The sequence below is a fragment of the Melospiza georgiana genome, chromosome 3 (assembly GCF_028018845.1).
Source record: "Melospiza georgiana isolate bMelGeo1 chromosome 3, bMelGeo1.pri, whole genome shotgun sequence".
Classification (NCBI taxonomy): domain Eukaryota; kingdom Metazoa; phylum Chordata; class Aves; order Passeriformes; family Passerellidae; genus Melospiza; species Melospiza georgiana.
This window is the reverse complement of record NC_080432.1, coordinates 44,929,832-44,955,739: the sequence shown is the minus strand read 5'-3', so window position 1 is coordinate 44,955,739 and position 25,908 is coordinate 44,929,832. Positions and strand designations below refer to the sequence as shown.

The window sequence follows — 25,908 nt, the reverse complement described above, 5'->3', positions numbered from 1 at the left end:
ATTTGTTTTCAGCTAAGACTGGAAGTCTGACTAAAAGCAAATTAGCCAATTTAGTGAATAAAGTGAATAAATGCATTTTTGCTCCTCTTATGATATTAACTTACTTAAAATGTATGTTTACAAAGGAATCTGGAACAGAGGTAGAAAAAACAATGTTGTTAGAGAAAGTCTTGGAAAAGAGGATGTTGTATTTCCAGGCAATGCAATAAAATGCAGTTTGGGCTTTTGGACAGTTCAGAAAATGTTTTTACATTATCTCTGGCTCATGAGCTAAACTCTTCTGTCATAACAAAATAGCTCTTCATAGAATTTATTTAGCTTATAAACAGTTTGTCTTTGAAGCCTCTTCTATTTGGGGGTTTGAGTACCAGTAAAAATAATAAATGTGGGGGAAAGAAGCACATTTACCACACAGATAATTACATTATTTATATATTGCTTATGTATTTATAATCTTCATCACAGATTATACGATTCCATATAGGCTTACTCTTCTCATGCTGAAGTAAATCTTAAATCTTGTAACATACTTGCATTAAACTTTGATGCCAGTTACTTGTAGGCCAGTGTTTCAAAAGTGATTCCTTGATGTTAATTTTATCACTCTTTCCTGCATGCATTTGGACTTGTTTTAATCTTATTGTCATATAACAATATATTTTATATGTAATTTTAAGATGAAGCTCAGAAGAATATTTGTACAATGCAAAAAGAAATCTCTCTGCATTACGGTAAAATAGAATCTGCTTTCAGTTAGTTGAGAAATGTATGCTGGGGTTTCAGAAGAGCCAAAGGAAATTAGATGCTTGGCTCCTGTTGATGGCAGATATGAGTGTCTGATTCCGTTACCCCAGAGTTGCAGGTTAATAAATCAGGGCAACTGTCAAAGAGATCTGATATGCTGTCCTAAAATAATAATCTGTCTTGAACTTTCCTTTTCATAATAAGCAAAATAAGCACAGAACTCTATCATTTTATTTTGAGTTCTTTCCTCAAGCAAAATTCTTTGCACATGTGTGGGACTAAATCTTAAAACCCACGGTGAGCTGAGCCCTCACTGGGGAAATGTATCTCCCACAGGTTCTCATTATCAGAGTCTCAGTATAGCTGCAAATGAGGGATCAGCTCCTCGCCTTCTCTTTCTCACTCTCCTCTATTGTCCCTTTGCCTGATACTAAAAAAAAATAAAAAAAAAAAAAAACCAAACAAAAAAACAAAAAAACCAAACAATAAAACAACCAAGTCTGTTTAGCATCATTTGTCTCTTAGGAGGCTAAATCTAAAGCTGAAACAATAATTTAACTTTTAACAGATCCATGGAAAACATCATCAGGACTTAGGGTTTGCAGTATTTCTGGAGAATTCTTTGTGTTTATAAGCTGGATACTATAAATCAATCACATATGAAGCTTATTTAGTTTTGTTGCCATTTTCTTGACTTGCCAGCACTGACAAGAAGCAATGAGAGTATTTTCTTAAAAGTAAATTTTCTGCATCAAGGAGAGATTTTCATATGCTGCAGATATTACTTAAGAATAGCCTTTAAAGCTGCAGATATCCTGTGCCTCTGCTGGCAAAGTTATAATACTTGCCAGAGTCTCAGCTTTGAAATTATGAGCAAGGATAAGAGCACATTATTACTTTTCAAGTAAAACTGTGTTTCAGTTAAATTGCAAGTTTGTCAAACTGCAGTAATTCTAGCTGAAATCATCTATGCCAGCTATCTGCTTCAGTCTGAAATCAAACCCCACAGGGAAATTTAAAGTACTTGTTTAGAGTTCCTGAGAGCAGGATTTTACAAAAATAGGATGGTTTTTTTGTCCATAGTGGAATATTTTGAATTTTTCTTTGTACATGTCTGGATTTCTTGCATCTTTTTCTATTTTTATCGATGTATCCAAAGATTACCTAATTACATAACCCATTGAAAGTTGAGGATTATGAACAACCAGAGTTTTGCTACTTTCTTAGATATAGTAAGCTCTGTAAGATTTTACCAGTGAAATCATCTAGCTTCTTGCTGGTAAATTTATACATACTGAGAAACAGCTAAAAAATTAGTCACTCAAACATGCTTAAAAGTGTGTATGTATACTGATTAATTTTTTTCCTGTGGCTTGAACTAATGGCAATCAAGATGGCCATGGTGCTGTATTCTAGTTTCTAGCTCCTTGACCCAGTAGCTTATTACTAATTCATAAAAGAAATTGGTTATATAAAAATTGTTGCAATCCATAAGCTAATGAAACATATCATATATTTCCTTTGTTCCATGACTCCCTCCAATAATTCCAGCAAAGCTTGAAAATGCATTTATCTCCTTAATTCTGTTAAGGAGCATGAGGTTTGTAATACATATGAACATTTCTGGAGCTTTTTATACTAACAACATTTTTGGAAAAGTTTTATTCACGCATGAATAATTGAATCCAGTGGGCAAACAACTGTAATGGATTAGTTGAGCCACTTCAGAAAAATGCACTTATGTGCAAAAAATAATCAGCTTTTGGAAAATGCTATTACTGCAAATTCCTGAAACAAGTAAAATTAATCCAATTGTCTTCACTGGAAGTGAAATCAGGCTAATATTAGCTAGTCTTGTTGGCAAAAAAAATAAAATAGTTGAAATTATGTATACCACCAGTACCAGGTAGTTGAGTGTATGTGTGAAGGTTAGTGATCAAATTCAAACCTTCAAGGTCTCAAGTAGAAGCTTGCTGTTTGCTCCCTGGAATTGTGGAGTCTGACTGTAAACATCTGGCCTGAAGGGAAGTGACTTGTCTGGGGCTCCAGGAGGAAGTGGTCTTGACACTAAGGAGGGAGACCCGAACGGAAAAAGGTGAAGTTCCTGACTGAAGGAAAAGTCCTTAAAATGGGAGAGATCCTGGAGATTAGAGAGCTGTGGGTAAGATGTAAGCCAGGGGATGCACCAAAACCACAGGCTGGTGATGCCTGAGACAGGTGAGCAGCCGTGCAGCAGCGATGGACCCAACGTTCTGCTCAGCATCTAGGGCCAGCATCCCCTTCCCTGCAGGAACAGAAGATATGGATGGATGGTGAAATATAATCAAGCAGTACCAGAAGCTCCCATTGTGTTGGTTCTTAAACAAATCCCAATATCTAGAGCCACCTCAGGTAGTCATTTGTCATTTGCTCTCTTGCCTAGCCCATCTTGAAAGCATTATCTCAAAAATTCCTGTTTAAATTTTGGCTCAGCTGATGTTATGGCAAAGTTCCTAAGCAATGTTCTTTTCTCTTAGCTGTGTAAAAACTACTAGCAGAGGATTTTTGTTTCTAAGATGCCTCTTAAGTCCCATATATTTATTGGATTGTTCATTCTTCTGATCTTTTAAATTCAGATAAATTTAAGCTGAATGGCCGCTAGACTTAATTTTTTTAAGTACCAAAAACAACCAGGCTGTAAAAATCACAGGAATTTTTAATCCTTTTAAAGGATAAAAAAATCCAACCAGGCTGGGAAACATACTTATTTAAGGACAAAAAATAACCAAGTGATATTTTTCTCATTTTCCCATTAATTTCATGTCTCTGTTGGATTCTTTGTGTGATTTGTTTCACCAATATAAGTAAGACTTCAGAAAGGCATTTGATTTCTCTTAATCTTAAAAAACGATCAGGATTTCCTTGTCAGTTTCCTCTCCATCCTCCTCTTACTCTCTTGTTGTTATAAGTTACAAACTGCTAATTTTATCTACATAATTCAAGGCAACTGGGTAATATTTTTTGTCAGGTTGGTGTTTAATCTGAGGAGTTAGTTTTTATTTGATGCACCTAAGATGTTAAATAAAATCCCAAGGGGGCAAAAGTACTGTAGAAGGTGAAATGTGACAGTGTGTGAATGAGAAACTCTCTGTGAGCTGTTTTTTCCTTATGGTTTTTAGTACTTAAAACATACTTGTCTCATTAGTATTGAGTCCTACAGCACATGACAGTTGTAGCCATTATGAATTTTTCAGTTACATTTGAAGGATAAGGAAAGTTTTTCATTTATTCTGTTAATAATTCAGTTGAATCAACAGCCAAATTAGCTGAGTTGGAGAGCTATGAGAATTATTCAAAAAAAGATCTATTAAGCATCTGTAGATATGGTAGATAAACTAAGTTTTGTCTTTTACAATAAATATGAATAATCAAGTGCATACTTACAGCAAAATTATATTGGATTCTGAAATTTGTGAAATCAATAAGCCTGTACTTACTAGGAAAACAAACAAAAAGGCAGGGGGGAAAAGGGAGGGAGGAAACCCCCAAAACTTAGGTTGATCAAAAGATAGATATTTTCTTTGTGTCCATTTTAAGTAAAAACTGATGAGCCAATATTTTACTTGTTTTTGTATGAGTCTGTTTTTTGAACTAAGCTGTAGGAAGGCTTGCAGCAAGATGTCTCCAAGAGTGCTTGGAGTGTGTCTGCTTGTCTTGCCTGTTATCACCCAACAGGACAGAACTGGTTTGAGAAATAATGAGGGTTTCAGTTAAGTTCTTCAGGCTGTCCTTCCTGAAAAATAGAGAAAAGGAGACAAAAGCAGCAGTCTGAATTCATCTGTACCATCTTCTCCTCTAATCTTTTGTGACAAAAAGACTGATAAAGCCCAAACTCTTTCACATCCTACTCTGAAATTACAGAAGTTGGTAAATGATGGTATTTCAGGTATTAAGAGCTGCATTTGAAGGAGCAGGTTTGGGGCAATTTCTGTTTCTGGGAATACTAGAGGAGCAACCCTTTCATTGACTGTGATGGGTAAAATCAATTGGAAGCAATCCACATGGTTCTTTACTCAAAACTCTCATCCCAATTATATTGATGATACTCATAAGGAGGAGATACAGCTCAAAGGCCACACTTAATGAGGGACAAAAGTCGCCTCAGAATTATCCCGTCCCCTGGTCTTAATTTCTGGGAATATGGATTCTAATAAAAACTTTCCCAAAATTCAAGAACCTGTGGAATGCCAGGAGCAAATGCAATTTGTGTTTCTTTTTATGTATCTCTCCCAGGGAAAGGGGAATGGTGGTTTCCTCAAATTGTATCATTGAACACTGTCTTTTCTATTTATTTGTGGGAAAAATATTGTCCTCCAATAAAAGCAATATGTAATAAATACTGGATTTCTATATATCTCAAAAATACATCATGATGATCTTATTTGTTTCCAGCTTCCCCAAAATCTTGCCATAGCAGAGCCACCTCTCAAAACTGATCACTGAGACAGAATCTGCACATTTGCAATTTCTATTGATGATCTTTACAGAACTCATAGAGCAAAAGCAGTCTGTAATCAGTCAGTGGTTTCTCTAAATTTTATCTGAGTCTCTTGAAGTTATGTAATGGTGCATCTGGTCCTTTTGAGATAAGATATTTTGTCTGACATAGAAATCCATCTTTTCAGTCAAGCAAAAGTTATATTGAGAGTTTCCATTTGATAGCGTGTTGTGCTAGTATCAATTACAGATTTGTCCCTAATGTGCACTTTGTCAGTTTTTCTCATATTCTTCTAATAATTTGCTTAATTTTCTTACTGTCCCAGTGGTGTTCAGTATCATGTTGCTTTTAGTAAACTGAACACAGTCTCAAGTGTCCTATAACATGAAACAAGGCTCTTTCAACTTCGTTGTCCATTGAGGTTCAATCAAGCTCAGATGGGTAAATACTAGACTGAAAGTACAGGCAGGATAATACTGCTGTATTCTAAATTCGTGTTTCTGGGTTAATAAATCTCTCTTATATAAGACAGAGAGTATCTTCTTCTAAAAAGTTTTGATATGCTGTTACCCATGTGATCCAATTCTTAAAAAAATCCTCATGGGTTTTCTGTCTATGGGATCATTCCCTGAGCTAGCTAATATTTTAAAGATAACAGAAAAGTGGAACCCGTATCTTCAAGCATAGGCAAATGAGGCAATATGGGAAGAAAGAAGGCATAGGGAGATATTACAGAGCTATACTGACAATTACTTCTTTTAGTAATTTATTGCTTAAACTATTTATTACTTTTTCCTTCTTCCTGCTGCATAGAATTCTAGTTGGATTGTCAGAACTTTGCTATGATGCTATTACAGCTTGTCCTTCAAACGACAAGTTGAAAATACTTTTATTATTTTCACTAAGAGCTTTTGCCTAGGGTTTTTATCTTTGACCAAATCTAGAGCACTTTAGTGGCTTATACATAGCTCCAAAATTGCAGCTTTTCTATTTTCTTTCCTCTTTTAATTTTTTTTTTGTCCCCCAAAAGTTAGGGGACTGGGAGAAGGTACTCTTGTAAATGTGCAGATCTCACAGCATGAATTTATCATAGTATAAAGTTTGCATTTTTGGAAGTAGAATGTTTTGTTTGATTCTTTAGCTGAGATTCTTTAACTGTTTTTTTTCTTGGTTACATCCAGTAAATCAGGACAGTCAGTGTTGCCCATTATGCTTACTCTGCTTGAAACTTAGTACTTATGCATCCAGTATTTACAGATAAATACCAGTGAAGCAAAAGGACTGTTCATCTCTTGCTCACCATTGCTGTGCACTGCTCACAGAGGGCTGGTTAAACCTGGGCAGGAACATGGTAATGTGGCTGTTCCACTTGTGCCTTGTATGAGCTTCATTGCTGCCATTGGTTCCTCCTTACTGCTGTGGGCTTCTAGTTGTGTGATTTACTGACTGAAAACAGCATGGGATCTATATCTTCACCTTGCAGCTGGAGCCAGAAAGTCCTCTTAGCTTGGCTAGTTTCTCTGGGTGCAGTGCTGATTCCCAGCTCTGAGGAACTCAGAATGTATTCCCCTTTGTCATACTTCTCCCACTGTTGTGCTCCATTCTCACATGCACCAATGTATCATCTGCATTATGTGTCTGTATTTAGTGTAGGAGAGGGCAAAATACATCAACAGTTTGTTGCATGTTTTTATTTGATTTCTGTTGACTGTAGGAATATGCTCATCACTCTCTTTCTGACCTTTGAAACTACAGATCTTGTCTTTTTGATTTTTTTGTTGATTTTTCAGTTGCTCTGAAAGTTCTGTGAAACAGGTTTATCTACTGTTGAAATAATCAATAGTAAATTGAAAATCAGTAAGTAATAAACCTTCAGAGAAAAATAATGGAATATTTTGAACAGATAAACTGACTTCTTTCCAAAGGAGCTCGGCATTTTCAGGTACCTAAATATTGCCAAATGCCAGGTTTAATGTGAGTAGATTTAGATTGGATTTTAGGAAGGAATTCTGTACTGTGAGGGTAGTTGGGCACTGGAACAGGTTGGCCCAGAGAAATTGTGAATACTCCATCCCTGGAGATGATCAAGGACAGGGTGGATGGGGCCCTGAGCAATCTGGGCTAGTGAATGGCATCCCTGCCTATAGCAGGGGGTTGGAATAGACGATCTTTATGGACGTTTTGAATGCAAACCATTCTATGATTCTATTTTCTTCTCATCTTTTTTTTTAGTTGCTGTGGAAGTCCTGTGAACAGGTTTACCTGCTGTTGGAGTAATCAAGAATAGATTGTAAATCAATAAATAATAATCCTGCAGAGCAGGATTATGGAATACCCATTTTGAATTGATAAACTGTCGTCTTTCCAGAGTAGCATGGCATATTCAGGTAGTTGGATCTCCAAAACCCAAAGGAAAATAGGAGGTTCTTTCTCCAGTAAAACTAACCTCATAATCATTTACTTACTTTTTAGTACTTGCCATACCATTACTATGTCTTAATTAAGAGTCAGATGTTGCAAAGAGAGTATGATTGGTTCTGGTTTATTACTGGTCCCTCAGTTACTTGACAAATGATATCAGTTTACTAGCATTATCAGAGTTGAGAATTTTGGATGGGTTCTAAAAGTGTTTAGGGAACTGGAGACATGCAGGAATTTGCTGCCAGGATACAAACTGTACACCACTGCACACAGGATAGAAGATCATCCACAAAAGTACATGCAAAAAAGGAGACAGCTTTTAAAACCTCTTCTACTATCTTGAAGCAAATCCTGGTGAATAGACAACACTGGTGAGGTGTGATTGCACAAGTCCATGGCCTAGCGATAAGGCACAGTAGCCTAAGAGTTAAGTTGTTGAAATGTATAAAAACTGTTTGAGAGGAACTCCCAGAAATTGCATCACAAGTAGCTCACCTGGCAGTTGTCTTGCCTTTAAAACAAATCATCATAAAGGAAATGGTCACAGAGATGAAAATTGTTTCTAGGCACATCTCTGCAGTGATCTACCCAGGGGTAGTCTGAAATAACCAGTAAACTTACGGGGATATAAAAAAGGCAGTAAATCCACCACTTTGCCAAAAATTTGATTTATGTTATGGTGAAAGAAAACTTGTTTGTTTAACCTCAGCTGAATCTCTGCTGGGGGAGCTAATGCACCACAGTCTATTCTGTCATCTTCCACAAGAATTTGCTGGCAACTAATCTTGGTCAGTGATGTTAACAAATGGAGGCAGATTCCTCTCAGAGGGATTTAGATATTAGCATACCCCATCAGATCAGTCTTGTTCAACTAAACAATTAAAATAACAACATTAAAATAATCATGAAAGTGTATTCCCAATATGTGATTCCACCCACACACACACTCTTTGATATTGCACAGATGACAGTTTCCCCCCTAGAAAAATGTCTTCATTCAGAACTGCCTTAACTCCAAAAGGTTCCCAGATGGAGCCCAGTCACCTTCTGCTTGAAAGTTTGAATCCTTTCATGGAAAACTGGATTTGGTATTGTCCTGTGAAAAAGACACACAGTAAATCAGGCTGAAATACCATGGCATAAATCTCCATGAGTCAGGGTAAGGAAGGACAATCATTTCAGTCATTTTATAAAAGACAAATGATTCTGCAGTTCAGAATAAAATCTCATCTTTCTATACCCATAAGTCATCAAGCAGAACAAAATAGACTCTGACAAAGGATTCCTTCCATATGAATGTGCAGCATTAATGTCATCACTAACCTTTTCAGATTTTGATACTGTCATCATAAGCATCAAGGCCTGGTTTAGAAGTCATCATGCAGTCACCTTCCTTAGCTTTTCTATGCAAACAGCAGTCATCAAAACAGTGAAGTCACTGACGTTTCCCTGGAACTGCTCAGTGGAAAACTATTAATCCCTGCATGAGGGAGGTGTATTGGGCAGGCAGCCCCTGCAAACAGAGTTGTTAAGTGTGTCTTCAGAGAACTGTGGAAGTCAGGAATCGTGATACTGGACAGACAACTTTTTCTAATCAGTATGATGGATTACTAGGCATTTCTTTCAAACGTAGTGCTAGAGCACCTCACAAAAAATAGCTGAAGAAACTCACCCTGTTTAGCCTGGTGAAGAGATGACTGAGAGGGGATTTCATCAGTGTCTGTAACTATCTCAAGGGCGGGTGTTGAGGATGGAGCCAGGTTCTGTGTGGTGGTGCCAAGCAATAGGATAAGAGGCAATGGCCAGAAATGGATGTACAGGAGGCTCCACCTGAATATGGGAAAGAACTTTACTGTGTGGGTGTCTGTGCAGTGAAACAGATTGTGCAGAGAGGTTGTGGTGTCTCCATCACTGGAGTTATTCAAGAACTGTCTGGGTGCCATCCTGTGCAATATGCTCTAGGATGACCCTGGTAGGAGGGAGGCTAGACTAGATAACCTCCAGTGGGTCGTTCCAGCCTTACACAGTCTGTCATTCTGTCTTCCCAATTTTACTGTTAGAGTCAGGAGGCAGAAATACGATGTATTAATTTAGCTACAATTTTTCTTCCTAAGAACCTATATCAGGATTGTATCTTTACAAGGCAAATTGCTTCCATGTTGAAGCAGCCAGAAACCTCACAAATATCTAAGATGGTTACTCAAGAAAAAAGGACAAAGAGCACAGTGGATTTCTAAAATAGATTTTCATATTGACTAGCCATTGTTCTCAGGCTGCCTGTGTACCATTTGACTAAATTGCCTTATGTATCTAAACTGCTTGGATTTCTAGCTTACCTCAAGGTCCTGTACACTGAATTTAATCAAGGCTCAGCCAAAAATTAATTGGTGCCTTCGGCCCTCTGCTTACACCATGAAAATGGGTTTCCTATTCTGATCAGGTAGTCTGGTAAAGCTCAACAGTTACAGCAATAATTCATATGCAATGTCATTGTCCCGGTTTGTGTCCCCAGCATGCGTGCTACCAATCTCTATTCAGTTTGCAAAAGGAAAACCCACTGTGTGTGTCAGTAACGTTATAAATAATGCATCCAATTAGTCAACTACATGCTGTTGCATTTCCCTGAAGGCCATGGATCTGAAAGCCCCAAAGAAACTGTGTGCTTTGAGAGAAATGTTTAGACATAAATACTGCCCTTACTCTGAGATGAGCCCTTTGCACTCTCCTGTCTCTGTTGCACAGCAGAAGACGTGTGCAGGCTGCCCTTTGCAGCATTGCCTGGCATGAGAACAAATGCTGAGGGCTCCTGCTGTGATTTCCTGCTGCGTGGGGAGACTGTGAGATAAGGGCAGACAGGACAGCCTCTGGAGCAGGGGAGATGGAAAGAGGCTTCAGGGAGGTGCACACATGTAGGTGGGGATGGGGAGTCCAGCCCTTTTCAGAAGCTAGCAGGGTCTTTCACTTCACCTGTTAGTTTTCTTATGGTTCTGCTGGAGAAGGGAATTTTTAAATGTCATGTGAATGACACCAAGACTGAAATGTGATGCAGCTTGCCAGCAGTGAGATGGGAGGCCAACACAACATGATCCTTTTCTTTCCAGCCTGCACTTTTCTTTGACAAAAGGAACGAAATTGTTTCAAAAGAGAAACAGAATCAAATTAGAATTCACATTAATTAGATTTCCTGCAGTAAAACAAGAAATAAATCAAACATGATCCTAGAAAAATGTTTTCTTGCAGTTGCAAGCTTCCATTTCCCCTAAAGAAGACACTTGCGCTTGCTTTGAGGGGGTAATGAAACTATAAACTGAAAATTCATTTGAAAATTATAAATTAGGCTGTGATTATGCCAAGTGATATTAATTATGCTGATAGATTATATGGCAATGAATTTTTAACTGATTCAGTTCTGCTTCTGGCTTGCTCTGACAATTAGCCATGTGTCAGGCTTGATTTGTTAGTGAGCTTAAACAACAGCAGTACAAAGCCCAGACTTGCATTCACAATTCTGTCATAGGGTCTATGTAAACATCATCACAGAGGGGTCCATGGCTTAAACAAACTATATTTGATTTTTTTCTGCAAGCAAATTTATTTTTGCTGAGTTTTTAGTATCGATAGAACAGATGGCTGAAAAGAAAAATCGTGATGGGGTTTCTTTCTAATGTGATGAGGACACAGGGGATTTCTACTTTGAATATGCATTGCTACCTCTTCAACACAAAATTCTCTTTAAACCACACTATTTTAAAATAAGCCCCTATTCTGCCTGGATGCCTAACTTGCTTTGTGTCTCAGCAGCAGTATTTTTCAGCAGAAATGAAATGCTAAGCCTATCTTTTTTTTTCTCAGCATGGTTTTCTTAAGATCAGGGTGCTATGAAAAATAATGGTGTGGCTGAAGTGAAGTGAAAATTAGTAGAGCACCACAATGCAGTTTTGTGTTCTTTGCCTATGGACCACTGAAAAAAAAAGAGAATACAAAAATTAGCAGCTCATCAAAGATCTTCTCTGCCTTATCATAGTAGTTTTTTGTCACTAGGTAATATTAGTAAAAATAACATATTAAGTTGTAACTTCTTGGGACTTTTATTCTGCATGGTCTACAGTTCCAAATCTATGAAATGTACTTTCTGAAGGTGAGAATTAAAGACCAGTGGACTGCTGGTGGCTGACAATTCAAATTTATCAACTTCAGTGGTACAGTCAGTCCACCTATACCACTTCCTTTCCTTTGGTGAAAACTTGTCATGGTTTTATGCGGACATTCGGTGCCGATGCTGGGTGCACTCTCTATCAAATGCATCACCTTTTCTTGGTCACATGCTAAGATTTATTTCCAGACAGTGGCTTGAGTGACAGTTTTCCATTTTCAGTGATAGATTGAGTTTCTGGCTCAGGTTGAAATTCCATTTTTTTTGTCAAGTGGAAGGGCTTTTTTTCTAGTTCATTAGAACTTCTACCTGGCAATTATTTTCAAATTACTTAAAACCTACATGATAGAAAATTAACCTTTACCCTTAGATGACAGAAATGTAAAACCTACAAAACTCTAGGACATAGGCCAGGCACAAGAGAGATCCAAGTGCAAGACCCACAAGGTGATTAATTTGAGAATGGTTGAGAGCTGAATGTAAGATTTTAAAAATACCATAGATTCAGTAAATTGTCTATAGAAAACAGGAGTTGCACAATTAAACAATTAAATAGTTAATCTCAAAATTTAATCTGTTTGAATTCTGTAAGTAATATTCAAAAGCAATTTGTCACTGTCAAAATAACAGGGAATTCAAGTAAAAACATTTATTGTGCCCTAGATGATTTCTGACATCCAAAGATGCTGTTAATTTAGATTTATTCACTTTCCAATGGTTTAAGCTAGACACAGTTTTATTAACTTCCTGAGAAAACAGTGCTTTCCCATTTGTATTAATGTTTTCTGTTTAGTGTTTCCCAATATCAGTGTAGCTCCCATTTTCTTAGCAAAGGAAAAGAAAAAGTGGAACTTGGAGCAGAAGCAGGACTGTGCTCTGTGGATTTGGATTTCACTAAATTACATTAGATTTTAACATAAAGTATGAAGTCTCTGTACCGTATCACTATCCAAGCATTGGAGGAGGATTTTTGTCTCAGGAGTGTCAGGGTAGGTTGCAGTTTCTAGAGAAGTGTTAGCTGAGGCACATCCCTTTGCTGTTGTGGGGCACTGTAATACCTGCAGAGGTTTTGTGAGAGAGGGGCCAGGCAGTGCTGCAGCCTTCTCAGCCTGTTCAGCATCAGGCTGCACATTTGGCTTACAACAAAACTGGGCTGCCTGAATGGGGTCGTTACACCGAGTGCATTTGTGATGAGCACTGCTCCTGTCAGCCTCTTCAGCCAAGTGTGCTACAGCAGTCACAGCAAACAGCTCTGCACAGAGAAACACTTCTTCCCTTTCTCAAATCTGTCTCTCTCTGTTGATGGTCACACCCATCAGAATGTCCTTCTCCTCCTGCACTGCTGCCACAGGCCACCCCTCAGCTGTCACCTGTGCCTGGCATAGGGTGGGCACACCAATCTGCTCAGCAGATATTGGTAAAGAGAGGTAAAGAATAGATGCACAGAGACAGCCTTCAGTGGTGCTGTGTATGATTGGGGAGTATTCACTCAGTATTAAAGGATACCACATGAAAACATAAGGGAGGCCTGCAGTAAGGATCAGGTAAGCCTGCTAATGAAAAAGAAAGTATGTTTGGAGTTCTGGTTAACTGGATAATTAGAGCATATTTTATAAAAAGATTAGTGTACCAGTGTAAATATCTGTGATTTGTCTTAAGCTGATAATGAATACATTGTATATTACTTTTATTTAGAAGCTATTGAAATCTGAGGCTTTAGTAATTGATTATCAGTATGGAGTGCTTTTTGTTACTGCATTAGTTTGCCCTGTTGTGATTCTGGCTTTGCTCAGTCATTCATTTAGAAACTCGTCATTAAAAAAATCAGAGGCTCAAATGCACAATTAAATACATTTTCAAACACAGGCAAATGACAGAGGCATACACTATCCTGTATGCCAAAAGTCTACTTTAGTAAACTTTGTGTGCAATGGGCTACCTGTAGTTAATCCCAAGTTTCTGTAACACAGGCAATGGATTCCTGGCATCTGCCAGTTGCCAAAGCTTTTGGGCAAGTGGGAATTCATGCCTGAGGAGAGCTGCCTGTTGTTTACAGGATCAGGTTTGGGTGTGAACAACTATGAAAAACTTTTTCTTTAAGCAAGGGGTTTTCTAGAGCTTCCTGCTACATTTGCCACAACTCAGATACGGCAAGCTGTGAACCAGATTGTGGCACTCTTATGTAGGTCAAATAGTACCTTGCCTACACAGCAGGGTTGTCTCTCAGAGTGGAGCTCAAGGCAAATATAAAAGGAGCTGTCTGGTCTGCACAGTGCAGGGTAAGGACACATGGAACACCCTCTCTGGCCCGTGACCCAAACGTACCTGAAAAGTCCTGCTAACTCTGTTTCTCAGTGTAAGAATCTTACAGTGCTCTGTGTTCACTGCCTGGATTGTTCAGGTTCTTTTCCCATGTTTTTTCTTCCTTTTGCATAGGATGCCTATAAATGTACATGGAAAAAGAATAAGGAAAAATTCCTGTTTGTGAAATGCTGCTTTTTGTCCAATTTAGGAAGGAATTTCTCTTCTTGTCATAAAAATTACCATTTTTCTATCTAGGCCATATTTATTACTTTTCATAGCTTAACTGAGATCTGTAGTTAGAGTATCACTGTACAGTGGGAGGAAACCACATTTCTTAAGCCAAGTATAATTATTCACTCTTCTGGTGCTTTAAGAAAGCCCTTATTGGCACGGAAGTCAAACAGTAATTTCATAGTTTTTAAGAGTTGCTCTACACAAAGGTAAATGGCATGGGGAAAAACAAGGAAAACCAGCTCCTATATTTTCCATTCTTTGATTAGAGCATGCATGCTATTTCTTTATAAAGAGGAGAAGAAATCTGCTCAAGAGAGGACACAAAATTCTCTGTGCAGATAACCATTCCTTTCCCCAGTCCCTGGCACATGCCCTGGAAATGTCACTCACAAGCAACTGTATAACTACATTTACCTTCCAAAAACTTTTGTTCCATTTTGAAGTAATCAATTTGTGACTCCATATTTTCATTTCACATTTATCTTCCTTAGTTTCATTAAGCTTTTGATTTTTTGAGATCATCTTTAATTTTTAGTGACATTTTCATTACTGTATTAATTGCTCTTAAAACTGGAGATGGATAAATACTTCCCTTGCCTGAAGAGCTTCTGCCCTGAAGGGTTTTACCTTAACAGACACCTCAAATGATGCATAGCTGAAGGTTTCCATGATGACAAGTTCAGGGAACAACACTCAGATTTTGATTCTTACAATATAGATGGGTTTTTCTGCTTCTCCTCTTGAGACTACTAAAAAAAAGTCTGTAATGACAGCAGTTCTCAAACAGAAGAGGAAGTCTTTTCCCTTATCTAGATGTCATACCACTTCATACTAAATCTGTCACTACCAGATTCCTGCTGCCCCCTGTGCCTCCAGGATTATAAGGCTTCATGATTAATAGGAAGAAGAGCAGTTTCTCCTCACCTCAGAGTATGGGAGTAAAACTAGGCTCAGTATATTCTGAAACAGGTTTTTTTGTTTTTTTTTTTTTTTTGTCTCCAAACTTACTGGGGCTGTTACACAAGAAAGGAGGCTGGTGGGGTTTTACTATGTACATGTATTGTTTGCATTTCAAGGGAATGTATCACCCTAAAGCTGAGAGGGTCACAGAGTGACAGGCTGGCATCGAAACTGGTTTCTTAAGAAAATTCGGTTTGCACAACAAGCATCAGAGTCGCTGTCTGCCCTCTTCCTATAGCTTTGAATCTACTGTTAGGCTGAGTTAAATTTGAACTTAAGTTCATAAAAGCTTAATGAAAACAGGCAGCAGAGGATATCTGTGTTTTCCCAGCGAGGGAGAGGAGCTCTGCCTCTATCATGTACTAGGGACTCCCGTGGGGAAAAGCTTCAGAAGCAGGAAGAGCTTTGATCAGTGCTTTGAGAAGCCAGCTGCAAGACGCACACCTTGTGAAGGCAGCGTTCATTGCTGGCTGTAACCCCACCTCCGGGTGGCTTCCCTGCAGCCCGTGGTTTGAGCCTGTTCCCTGCGGGGGGGCGGCCGCACCCAGCCGGGCATCCCCGCGGCTCCGCAGCCGCTCGGGGGAGGCTCCGCTCCCTGCGCTCCCCGTGGGGAGAGGCCGGCGCTAGGGATGCCTGTCGCTTCCTTTGACACCCCGCATAGGGGCTGATCTGTGACAGGGGCATTTAACAAAACCCATTAGTGCCCCTGGCTCCCTCCCTATCTCTACACGAGGAACCACTTAGGCAGAAGGGCAATCTCTTAATTCACGGGGAGGGGACGCACTGCAGGCACTCCTGATGCGAGGAGAGTCGCTCATGCAGATGCAATCCTGGCAGCTTCTGGTGTGCAGTGAGGACCCTTTCATCTTTACTTTTAGTAGAATGGATAAAGCGGAATGGTAATAATGGGACTGATAAATGAAAGGAAAACTGTAACCACATAATTATGTCAGAATCAACTAACAGCCATGAAAAGCCGATTAAACCACATTATGCAGATAGATGTAACAGAGTACTATTAGCAAGTCCTCTGCAATGGCATGCCTGGCAATTAAGAGAGCTGTATTGGCAGCACACAGCGAAAACAGTGCTAATGTATAGTTAAAAATATTTGGAGACAAATAGTGCCCAGACTATGGGGACAGCCTAGAGCTGAATATAGGAGCATCCTCAAAGATACCAGAACCCAGGGGAAAAATTAAAGATGTTATTCCAAATAGATTCTTCAGCTTGGATGTTGGTCATATTTATATTTAGCATCAAAATTAATTTACTGGCTTATCCAGAAATGAAAGACTGCAGTACGGTATGTCTGGTTTTCCAACTCTCTGCAAATTTCAGGTTGTGCAGGCTGACTGATTAAAGAAACTTGCAGAAATATTCTGATTTAGATAGCAATAAGATTAGGTCTTGTTCCTATGATTACAACTATTTGGCAAATATTTCGGAATGAGATAGCTCAATGTTGTGTATCCTTAGGGATGTGGTATTTCCAGGTCAGGGACATGAAGAATGTGTCACCCATAGAATTTCCTTCTCACTGGAGTATTGTGTTCACCCACCACAGAAAGAGTCAAGGTTCAATTCTATCCTTCACTTTCCCTCTGCCGACTCCTGCAGAGTGTTTCTCATCTGCAGTCAGGGAGAATTGCACTGGAACAAGCTCTGAGATATCATCAGGGGTTCAGAGTTCCCACGGGTTTTACAGAAAGATATGCTTTTACCAGAAAGTAGTCTGTGTAACTGTGGAGATCTCATCTAAGGGAATAACATCAGTGGGAGTATTTTGGATTGAAAGGGTAAGCATGCTGGAGAGTTCATATTACCCTTATTTTCTTCTTCATGCCAGACAGACTCCACAGGCATGCTACCAAGAGAGTTTGCCTGCAGAAAACCAGCATGGATCTTTTAAATATTTATCCTGCATATGGTTTTCCCACAGATACATGCAGATTTTCTTCTTGCTTTGTTTTAGAAGATGGCTGAAGTACTATTAAATACAGGTAGTGAGAGGTCAATAGCATCCAGGCCCACACCACTCCTTTCTTGAGCTGTTCTAAAGGAAGGGAGGAGAGTGAGCATGTGGTTACACTTTGGTTACAAAAGCCAGACTAAAATTCAGCATAAAATTCTGTCAGCAGCTTAGGTACTAGGAGTGTACAATTAATGAAATCTCTGCCAAAACAAGATTTATGATGATCAAGAGACATGCCTTTACCTAAATGAGAAGTGGGACTGTGCCTGTTGAAGGCTAAAGAATTTAATTGTACTCTGCTGTCTGTATTTACTTGGACTATTTTTCCTCATAATTTATATGTGAGAATGTTGATGCTTACAGAGTACTTTCTGTAAGAGAAAAGTATCATTATCAGCAAAAAGTATCATTATCTCCCTTTTAACATGTGAAGAAACTGGCACCCAGAAAGCTGGCGTACCCAAGGTGGGATTTTTGTGTTTTTGCTGTATACTTCAGATCCATCAGCGAAAACATCACTAATGATCCAGCTTTTAATTTCACAGATGAAGGAACTTGGCGTCATCGTATACAACTGCAGCTGCCTGGTCCTGGATTTACAAAGGATATTTGCCCTGTACAGCTCATTAAGGTATAAGAATAAAGTACCTCCAAGCTGGTCTAAGAGACTCTATGGAGTGTACGATACTCAAAATAAACTGACGCTGCAGCTGAACGAGACAAAATCGGAAGCTTTTGTGTCGGTAAGTTCTGGAATGAGTTCCAGGGGTTGGGGGGCAGTGTAGGGAAGAAGTGTACTTAACCCACAAGATCTTTGAAAGACCTGGAAATTAAAAATATCACTTTTTTTTTTTTCAATTCTGGTTTCTATGACATGGAGTTTGTCAGGACTTTAGATACTTCAGGATTTCATTTGAGCATTATTCAATTTCCCGTTCTCTGCAATGTTCAGCACTTTTCTCGTTGTGTTCAGAAAACGATACAGAGACCCTTCAAATTAAATTCTTTTATTTATACTAATAGGTAGAATGTGAATGACTTGGGAGTAAATGAACCATGAATCAGATGTAGAAAATTATACAGAATAAGCAGAACTTGCATTTTTATCAATGTAATTTATAAGGATTCACCCTATTGCAAAGCATTCATACTTCTGTACAAGATCATCTACTTCAGCATTATTTTTAAATGACATTTTAAAACTTCTAAAATCTAAGCAGTTATCCCCATGGAAGCACTGTCTGTGTCTGTATTTTTAATGGAAAGAAATGGAGTCCTCCATCTCATCAGTGATGTAGCAAAGCTGGAAAAAAGTACCCAGTGAGATAGAGATGATGGAAGATGTGGAGTGTCATTAATTTCGGGGTGAATTACATGAGTGTAAACCACCCTTTCAAAATTAGGAATATAAACAAAGTTGCTGAGAGTAATTTTCCATTCTCTATAAAACAAGGGCAAAACCACCATTGCTTTATAGCCATATTGTGTCTAAAATAGCACAACACACGTAGCCCACTATTAAGCTCTACGGCCACGGACATCAGACAGGTCAGATGGGTTGTTATACAGGGCAGGGTTCCCCTTCTGGGCACCAGGCAATGTTCTGCTGTCCAAGATTGTTTCTACTCTTACAATCAGTGGACAGACAGAGAACCATTTTGGAGTGAAAATGTGGAAGTGCCTAAGACAGCCACAGTTAATAGTGGTCTGAAAAAATGGACACTTCCATTGATTCTGGAGAATCTTAAGGACTAGCTTACATGAGAGACAGAATTTTGGACAGTTTGCTAATGCACTGTGAAATTAAATGCTACTCCTTTCTAAGAAATCTTTAAGAAATTGAGAAATCCTGCTGAAAGTTGATCTTGGAAGTGAACACAGAATTGAAAGCTGGTTAAGGCTCAGGTTAAGGAATCTGGGATCCTAGACAAAGGCAGATGGAGAGAGACTCCTCCTTTTTTTTCAGTTTGCAGAGTGTTCTCTTCCTCTATGATTTTTTCCTTTCCTGTTGGCATGGAAGCCTCTGCTCTTGGCACTTCACTTTAGAAAACAAAAGGAAGGACTCAGTGGTACCCAGAAGCTCAGATCACTGAAGTCCAACTCCAAGAACTAACTGAATTTGTATCCACAGCCACTTGGGCTGACGTGCCCCTCTCAAGGGCTGTCCTGGAGTTGCTTGGGACTGACTTGGTGGACTGAGTTTTAATGCTGCTGTGTGTTCCTGAGCTAATGATCAGAAGGAGGTTCCCAGGAGCCAGGCAGTTCCCTTGATGCTGTGGCAGTCCTGCCTGGGGCAGAAACAGGCTGCTGCCTCCCTGTGGGTTCAGGACAGCACACCCTGAGCAGGGGCATGGAAAGGTGCTGTTCTCAGCCAGAATACAGGCCTGTTCCTGGTAGGTGAAGAGGAGGAACAAGTGGGTGCTTGATCAGAACAGCAAGTGCTACACAACATGGAGACCATTCCTAAGCCAGTCCATGGCTGCGGGGCAGGGATCAGCTGTGCCACAGAGTAACAAGTGGAATGTCCCAAAGCACAGTGCTACAGTGAGAGTTTTTACTGAGATTTTTCTCCTAATTATCTTCAGGAAGTCTTTCACTTTCAGATATAAATAAATATTTGTATTGAACGCATCTGAAGAAGACAACTGCATGACAATTTCTTTCTTCAACTGTTCTGTAACTTTAAAGTTCAAGAAAATAATACGAGTGTTAAGAATAACTTCTCAGAGCAATAACCTCCAAAAAGTTCCAGATAATTGAAATAAGTTATATTTAATATTTTAACCATATTTAAATCACTTTACACTTTTTTCTTGAGTTGAAATTAATTTTTTGAAAACTTACTTCAATGTTTGTGCTATATAAAACAAGCGCCATACACAGTCATTGGATTTTTTGTTATACTTGGGAATCATAGCTTAGTGTTGCTTAGCAACAAACTCATCTTTCAGACTGGCTGATAAAGTATAAGAGGTTTTGGTTTTTCAGTGTTCAGGAATGGATCTGGAATATTGGTCTTGAAATCTGGCTACGGTTAATTTTCTAGTCTTTTCTGTACTTAGTTGTAGTAAATCCTTAAGAACATCAGTCAGTAATAAGAAACCACTGCGACAAGCAGTGCACTGAAATTAAGGAAGACTAATAAACCCCTGGGATCTTTCCCTAAAGGAAAGATGCCCATCTGGATGCCAGCTGCAACCCAAGCAAGTAGGTGAGAGGTGATACAGTGGCAGGAAAACACCTGTTCCAGCTGGGTTAAAGTGCCTTTGACAGCCTCTGTCCCAGGAATGAAGTTGTTGCCTGCAAGCAGCTTGAAAGGGGGGTTCACTTTTCTCTCCCTGCTTGTGCAGCAGAGTAGAAAGTCCTGGGCACATCTGACACAGATGAGCAATTTCCACTGGCTTCACCTTGCCTTCAGCCCCAGACAGAAGGCAGAGCAGCTGCAATCTGGGCTTGTACCAGCTCTGTACTGGGAAATTCATACCTGAAGCTTTGTTTTAAAGATAAGTTTCTTCCAAAACTGCAGCATCTCCCTGCAACTGACAGAAAACAATTCCTGCTCACAAGTGAAGGATCAGGCTCATGTGGCAAGAACATATGAACACTCCATCTAATAGAAACCAGTCCTGGGGCTCTTTGGAATAAAGTTCTCTGAAATGTAACTTCAATTACAGCTTCTTTCATGACAGTGGATGTTTTGAAGTCTGTGTCTTTTGCATTTTACCCACAGTTACACCTAAATGGTGAAGCTTTTGAGGGCCAAGTAAGCAAGTAACTTGCCTTTGTAGCTTTGAGTATTCTAGCAGGACAGCTGAAGGTATTAGTTAATAATCTCTGCTAAAATAACAGATACTACTTTTCATCTCAAGAAGACTGAGGGGGAGAGAAAATAAATCATTTTTAATACCATATTTGAACTTTTCCTTTCACAGAACTCACCTAAACTCTTCTGCCCCAAGGACAGAGTCCTGGATATCGAAGCTATCTACAGTGTTATTGATGATGCCAAGCAGTTTGTGTACATTGCTGTCATGGACTACTTGCCCATTGTCATCGACACCAACGCCAAACGGTGAGTGTCCAGGCCCAGGGCCAGCTGGTTACCATAATGCCAGGGGGGTGTGCTGGGGAAAAGGAACCCACAGGAGGTTAGTTACTACTGTGCACCTTTTCTTGGGGCCCAATTCTGCTCTTATTGAAATCAGTGAGAGTCCTGCCATTGACTTGAATGGGAGCAGAATTGGGACCTAAGAGGACATTTCCAGTTCTGGGTCCTAAGCTTTGGATCTGCCTTTTGAAGGAGATCAAAAATTGTCTATTCTGACTATCTGCACGTGACTGGGACCCAGGAATATACCAGTCTGCTTATACACAAATCCTATTTCTTACACTATTACATTGAGTATTCTGAGACCACAACTACAGGCATATTATGAGTATCATGCAGATAATTCAACATGACAAAGTGTGTGCGTGCGTGCGTGCGTGTGTGTGTGTGTGTTAGGAGAGAAATAATGTGTGGTGACTTGTATACAGTGTGGGAAATGTCATTATCTTACTGGCATGCACATATAAATGAAAATTCCCACTTCAGAATAGAGTACATGTGAACGATATCACAGTTTGGTTAACTGAGAGGTGCTAAAACAAACAAAACCACATAATTTTTGAGCAGCCAGTTTGTATGGACCATTAAAAAGCATTCATGGGCCCAACACTAGAGCCAGAGTGCATCAAAACTATCCTGCTCAGGAGGCAAGTATCCACTGGTCCCTCCTACTCTTGATAATGCTCACAGTGAATTTAGGATCTAGCAAAGCCTGCTATTCCATCTATGCATTTTATTTGAACACAGTTAAGCCAAACTAAGCATGTGGTTATGTACTCTTTTCTATTTAGAGCTGTTCTGTTCAAATTTTTCAAAAAATAATTATCATATTACTGATACCAAGCATAAACTGCTCTAAGTCTATGAGAGAGCTTTTTCAATAAACTCATTATGTACAGCCTCCATCACAGGGAAAGAATCATGGGCAGTGCTGTAGGAACATCAGTCTCACTATATGTATCTCTCCTACTTCTCCTTTATGTTGGAAAGCATCTTAGTATGGAGAACCACTATAGTGTTGTATGTTATCTCCTGTGCTCCTCCTTACTTTATTCTCTCTACTGGATTAGGGGCATCCAGGAAAGCCACCAGTGTGAATTCTTCAACGTTTTTCCTTCATCACGGCTTTGTGTTTGAGGCACTGCCCCAGCTTATCTGCCTTGCCAGTTCCCAGTTCGTGCTTCTAAGTTATTTTCTGGCATGGTAGAGCTCGGATTTCGTTAGCCCAGGTGTTTTGATGCTACTGGACTGTAGAAAACATGCATTTTTCTCTGCTTAATTTTCCCTGCCCTGACCTGCTCCCACCAAATATCAGGAATACAGAGCTAAATGCCAATTGTGAGGATAGCACCATGGAAGCCACCATCCCATTCCTGGCAGAATTCCTGCAATCCTCATCACATAGCATCCTCCTTAAGCAACCCATCTCATCTGCTGCTCCTGAAGCACGCAGGCACCGTGCACAGCAGCTCTGTTTCCCAAGGAGAGATTACAGAGGGCATTCCAGCCCCCAGCCTGCGCTGTCCCAGTGCGGAGGGGTTAAACAAGGGATGCCAGCCAGGGAGAGAAGCGGTGTCCCAGTTCCCTGACCCAGGGAAATCAGGGAGAGCCTGGGTGGCCGTGTCTGGGCTGGCCAGCAGCGCCCTCTGCCTGCGGCTCTCCCAAATGTTTTAAAGTTTTTAAAGTTCTCTGCAAATGTTATCTTCTTTCTCCGCAGGTACTGGCCGTATTTAGATGGGAAGATAAGAGAAGCATTGGTTTTACGAAGTATTAAAGTACGACTTCTCATCAGTTTCTCAAGAGACACAGATCCCCTTACTTTTAACTTTGTTTCATCTCTGAAAGCTATTTGCACTGAAGTTCCAAGCTGTAGTTTGAAAGTTGTAAGTATAATCTATATTGCTTTAAAATAGAAGATATTCCCTACCCCCCCCCCAAAAAAAAAAGAATCAAGAAAATATAACAACTGAGATTTTTTTCTGTTATCTTTAAATTCAATTAAATATCAGGAAATGTAAAATATTGAACATAATTTACTGCTAGTAGTAACAGAATTCAAAATTAAGTCAGAAAAATACATTGGTGCCAAAAGACAGTCAGTGTGGTGGACAGCCCGTGCAAAACACCACATGTGGTGTCTCACAGCAAAATCCACAGAGTGAGCTGTAGCCACTGGTCATGTTTATACTCTGAGATAAGAGTCAATCTGACAGCACAAAAATGTGATTTAATCTGCATTCTCGTAACCTTACTGTTAAGCTGTGTAAGCATCTACTTTTTCTTCATTCAAGTGAAAAGTACAGGAAAAAATAATGAAGATTTTACATTAAATACAGACTACAAAATGAAAACTGTGAAGACCAGAAACGCCACTCTGGGGCCACATTAGACATGCAGTACAGTGAGAAAAGTGAGAAAGGAAAGTGAGAAAAACCATAAAAATGCATTAGAAAACAGAATGTATGGTAATTGCTACTTCCAGTGTGACACACTTCACTTTTATGAAATTGAGGCACACTGGAAATCAGCCACCTTGGATCCTGGTGGGGGGATTTGTGAGTTTTTTTTTGGTTTTGTTTTGTGTTTTTCAGGTAACAGTTCTAAATAATCAGATGGATTATGTTGATTTCCTAAATTAATAATCCCGTAAATCCTTCTGGCTTTTTGAAAATTGACAACAATTCTAAAAAGAAATACTATTTCTTATACACACAATAAGTGCATTATGCATATCTATAAATAGAGCTTTTTGTTATAATGTATGTTGTTATTATAAATTTCCTCAGCTAAAAAGCAGCCTAAAGTGTGGCTTTAAGTCAAAAAAACCCATACATAGCTGACTCGGTTTAAGCCACTTCAATTTTAAGTAAGTTCTAGCTTTTTCCACATTTATCATCAAAATTCTATTTACATTTTCAAAATTTTTTTTGCAAGTGGTACCTAATACATATATTCATTGCCATCCATTTACAGCAGGTAAAATCTTTTGTACAGAATTTATCTTGTCAAGAACTAAATGATAAAAGAAAAAAAAATACTCCTCAACATCTGTTCTAGGTTAATAGTCCAGCTAGAATCTCTGCAATTAGAAAGGACAAAACCAATTTTCAGTAAAAAATCAGCTGTAGAGAGTTGTAAAGATACAACACTAAGTCAGTTACCTCTGTGCTGTGCATCACATTTCCCAGTCTGGGAAATGGAACCATTTAAATAAACCTTGGTATTTGTAATAGCCCAAGAGTCAGACTTTGCTGATATCAATTTGATTTTGGCTGAAAACTGTGCCATAGGCTCCATCTCAATACTCTTTTAATTAAAAATGCATGTCAGATGAGCAACTGCTTTTTAAAGCTGCATTTCTTCTGTATTCATCTGTTATAGCCAGGATCAAAGTGAAACAAAACTATGTGTGTGTACGGAGGAGAAAGAATAGGTTAAAAAAGTAAAAAACTAACTTTTAACTATTGAAAACATTCCTTTTCCCTCTTGGTTCTGCTTTGGCGGTGACAAAACATAAACTAACCTCAGTACAAAAAAAAACAGTCTTGCAGACATGTATTGTGTGTTTATATATAAAAACACTGCAATTTTAAGAGAAACCTGTTACAAATTCTGATTGAAATTACACTTAAATTGCTAGGCTGTCACAATACCTCTGTATGGTTCTGACCAAAATGCCACAAAGACCTGCACTACATGACCTCCTATCCCCCTGTTGTCCTGTTCTTTTGGGGATCTTACAAAGCATACTCAGTAACTTCTTTTTTTTTATTTACCTTTTGATCCTTGTGATAGGCCTTGCCTTGATTGTTTTTTTTTGGGGGGGGGTTTTTTTCTTATTCCTGTGGAAAGACCAGTTTGGCTTGAAAGTTTGCAGTGAGTGCCAATGGCTGGCTGCTGCTGCAGGGTGCACTGGTTTGCCAATGGTCATCCCAGAGAAGGAGATGCAGATGTAGTTTCTCTGTTGGATGGGAATCTCCTCCTGGTTTCTCCTGGTTTCTGACCAGGATAATGCAAGTTTTGGTGTTGCCTTACTGCAAGTATAGAGTTAGGGCACTGCAACCCTGTTACACCTGGCATTTTCAGCATCTCCAAATCCCATTCACAGAGGCATTAATAATTACTGTTTTCAACTGAAACTGTTTTGAGAACACAAACTCAATACAAGTACTCTGAAGAACATGATCACTGGAAGAACCTGCACCTAGAAAGCTTTGTTTGAGGACTAACTAAAGGCTATAAGCACACAGCCAAAGGGCAAGCAGTAACCTGCATATAAAACTGCTGTTGAAGCAGGGAGCTCTGTCCTATGCTCTGTTCATGTGCTCATGAAATTAAAGCTTGAATCAGAAAGGGCAGACTCAAGGCAAAGAGCTCACCATTGTGCTTCTTGGGACCTTAATTCCTGTATTCCTTAAGTTTTGTGTACTTTACCCTGTAAATGAATCTTGTGTGCACAAATGCCTGCTCCAACTCTGAAATGAGCAGCAGGAAGGGGCCAGCTCTGTTGGGTGCAGTGCTGAACAGAGAAA

General features: G+C 39.2%; 1 protein-coding gene across 3 annotated transcripts in view; it reads left to right on the top strand.

Annotated features, from left to right (window-relative positions):
* The window catches only part of PLD5 (phospholipase D family member 5), a 175,901-nt gene that overhangs the window by 136,723 nt on the left and 13,270 nt on the right, over positions 1-25,908 (top strand). For all 3 annotated transcript variants that reach the window (XM_058020635.1, XM_058020636.1, XM_058020637.1), the window contains 3 exons: positions 17,814-18,011; positions 21,201-21,340; positions 23,094-23,259. In XM_058020635.1, coding sequence (XP_057876618.1) covers positions 17,814-18,011; positions 21,201-21,340; positions 23,094-23,259 — 504 coding nt within the window. The remainder of the gene's footprint in view (positions 1-17,813; positions 18,012-21,200; positions 21,341-23,093; positions 23,260-25,908) is intronic.